This window comes from Phalaenopsis equestris, unplaced genomic scaffold, assembly GCF_001263595.1.
Source record: "Phalaenopsis equestris unplaced genomic scaffold, ASM126359v1 Scaffold000073, whole genome shotgun sequence".
Lineage (NCBI taxonomy): Eukaryota > Viridiplantae > Streptophyta > Magnoliopsida > Asparagales > Orchidaceae > Phalaenopsis > Phalaenopsis equestris.
The window spans coordinates 11,106-13,491 of record NW_018164515.1 but is presented as its reverse complement, the minus strand read 5'-3'; the positions used below and the strand labels follow the sequence as shown (position 1 = coordinate 13,491).

Below are 2,386 nucleotides of genomic sequence, written 5' to 3'. Positions count from 1 at the left end.
GACTCTGCCGACAGTCATAAATGTCCTAAGCTCTAAAATTATGTTCATCAATGAGCTGATTATTAAGGGGCATGCGAAGGAAAATTTCTCAAACCATGGTGTATGGTGTAAGGAAGATGGTTGTGTATTCAAGGCCGTCTTTTGTCCCTTTTGTATGGACCATGATACTTGCCTTGGTGTCCATGTGTTAGCAACTGACGACTCAAATTTTAACTTACAAAACAAGGTAAAATTTATGAGGGCATTTACATACATACCACACAATTCTTACATAGCATATCTTGTACCTAAACGTTCATATTTACATAAATAACACTCAAATCTTATCATCACATAAAAAAAACCACTACCACTAATTTTTTTAGAGTGAAATACACTTTTTAATGTGTAGGTATCAAATACCAAGGTGTTATAAATGTAAATACCAAACTTTTGATGTTTAGATATGTAAATGTATAAGAATCGTGTGGTGTCTAGGTAAATTTCCCAATATATAATTATTTGTAATTTGTGAAGTGGTTCTTGCACTTTCTGACATTAGGAACTTGGGAAGGCTCAATTTGTTGTTTCCTTCGCAGGTTCTATTCTATGCTGATTGCCTCTGCATCAGGGAACCAAAAGCATTTGATGAGGTATATTGCTTATCTATTGCATCTTAGGCACTCTAACAATATATTCTCATCTAAAGATGTCTATATGTTTCACATTAGGCTTACCACTGAATGTTGGATTTGACATACTTGACCATATTGTTACATTCAGTATCTGAATATCGGATTTCTCCCCATTTCTGATAAACTTTACATTAGTGCCCCTGAAAGCTCACTCATTCATTGTTTCATTCTCAGAGAACTCTGACCAAAAGTGGAAACCTTTGGAAGTGTTCGGATCATCTTCAAAATGGGAGTTTTACTTGTGAAGATCCGCTGGAAAAACCTGCTTTTGATACGAAGCAAAAGCCAGCTGCAATTATGAACAATACGGACACACCGCAGTCCTTCCCAGTTGAAAATGAGAAACATAACTTGAAAGCTGCAAATAAGAAGATTGCTTCCAGTCCAAAGCAAAATCCGGTTGCTCGTAAGAACGCTGACCGTTTTCAACCCAAGCCGGTAGAAATTGAGAAATTTGCTTACAAAACAGCAACTAAACCATCAAACTTTGAGAAATTTCCTTCCGACGCCCAAACCATAATTGATCAAACTGAGAAATTTGCTTACTTCTGTCACCCAAAAGCTTCTAATTCCTTGAATACAACATCATCAAAGGTTTAAAACCTTTTATCATGTTGATCAGAGTTTTTTAAAAAATTTTTTTTTTTCTAATTTTATTTTCGTTTGTCATTCGAGTAATAACATTTATGGTTCTGTTGTGCAGCTTAAACTACCAAAACGTCAATAAAATCCCTCAAAAAACGAAGAATCCAGCCTTTAGATGCTGATTGGACTGCCACGTGTTCATATTACACTCCAACGAAGTCATAAAAATAGGTATTTATAAAATCATTCTAATCAATGCAAGCATACAAGGCCCATCAATTATTCTGTTCATTGCAGTTAACCTTTGCTATTACTCTTGAACTTTTGAAAAATAAGGGTTAGCTGCTGCTTCTCCAAACGTTTAAGCACTGCAACTGAAGTAGTTCTGTATATATATATATATATATATATTTTTCATGATTTCTTGTTTAAATGTTATTGATTTTCTCACGTTTTGCCCTTTCAATTATTTCTATAAAGCAAATATTGATATTGAATCGGTTTAATTGAACTATTCAACCGTGTAAATACTAGTCAATATAAGTTCTAGAAATCTTTTTGTTTGTCATATTGGAACTAGGTGTGATTGAAATATTTGAAATTGCATTTTTTGGATTGCCTAGTTTTCTCTAAGTTGTAATTTTAGGCCAAAGTTATTTAGACATCCTAAATAGTTTAAATTTAGTCAAATCATCAAAGTTTAGCTTAAAACATTGAACCTTAATTGAAATTATTGAAAGTTAATAGGAATTTATTGTTTAATTTTTATTAAAACAATATATTTTGAAAACATATATTTATTCAATGTTTTATGGAACCTTTAATATGAAAACAATGAAAACTAAATATCATAACCAACAATTAATATATTTTGAAATGACCATAATTGAAAGGAGCATAAGAGCTGTCATTGGAAGGTAAATGTTGGATTGTTAATTGCTTGTGAATTTTTAGCTATTAGTGGACTGAGGCCAATTGCTTTGGACCCCATTGTCTTGATAGGATGGAATACAATGCAATCAAATGAATGAATATTAGAAATTGATGGTTGGCATATGTTGAATGTTGATTACTAGAAGTGTTGATATTCATCATCAATCACCAAGATATGTTCTGCGACGATCGAT

The 2,386-nt window shown here is 32.6% G+C and overlaps 1 protein-coding gene across 1 annotated transcript in view; it reads left to right on the top strand.

Annotated features, from left to right (window-relative positions):
• Positions 1-1,626, top strand: part of LOC110019715 — a gene marked incomplete at its 5' end in the record, with an annotated part of 3,264 nt that extends 1,638 nt beyond the window's left edge. The window contains 4 exon segments of the mRNA XM_020717503.1: positions 15-226; positions 579-632; positions 849-1,080; positions 1,378-1,626. Coding sequence (XP_020573162.1) covers positions 15-226; positions 579-632; positions 849-1,080; positions 1,378-1,382 — 503 coding nt within the window.
• Positions 1,627-2,386: the final 760 nt, after the last annotated feature.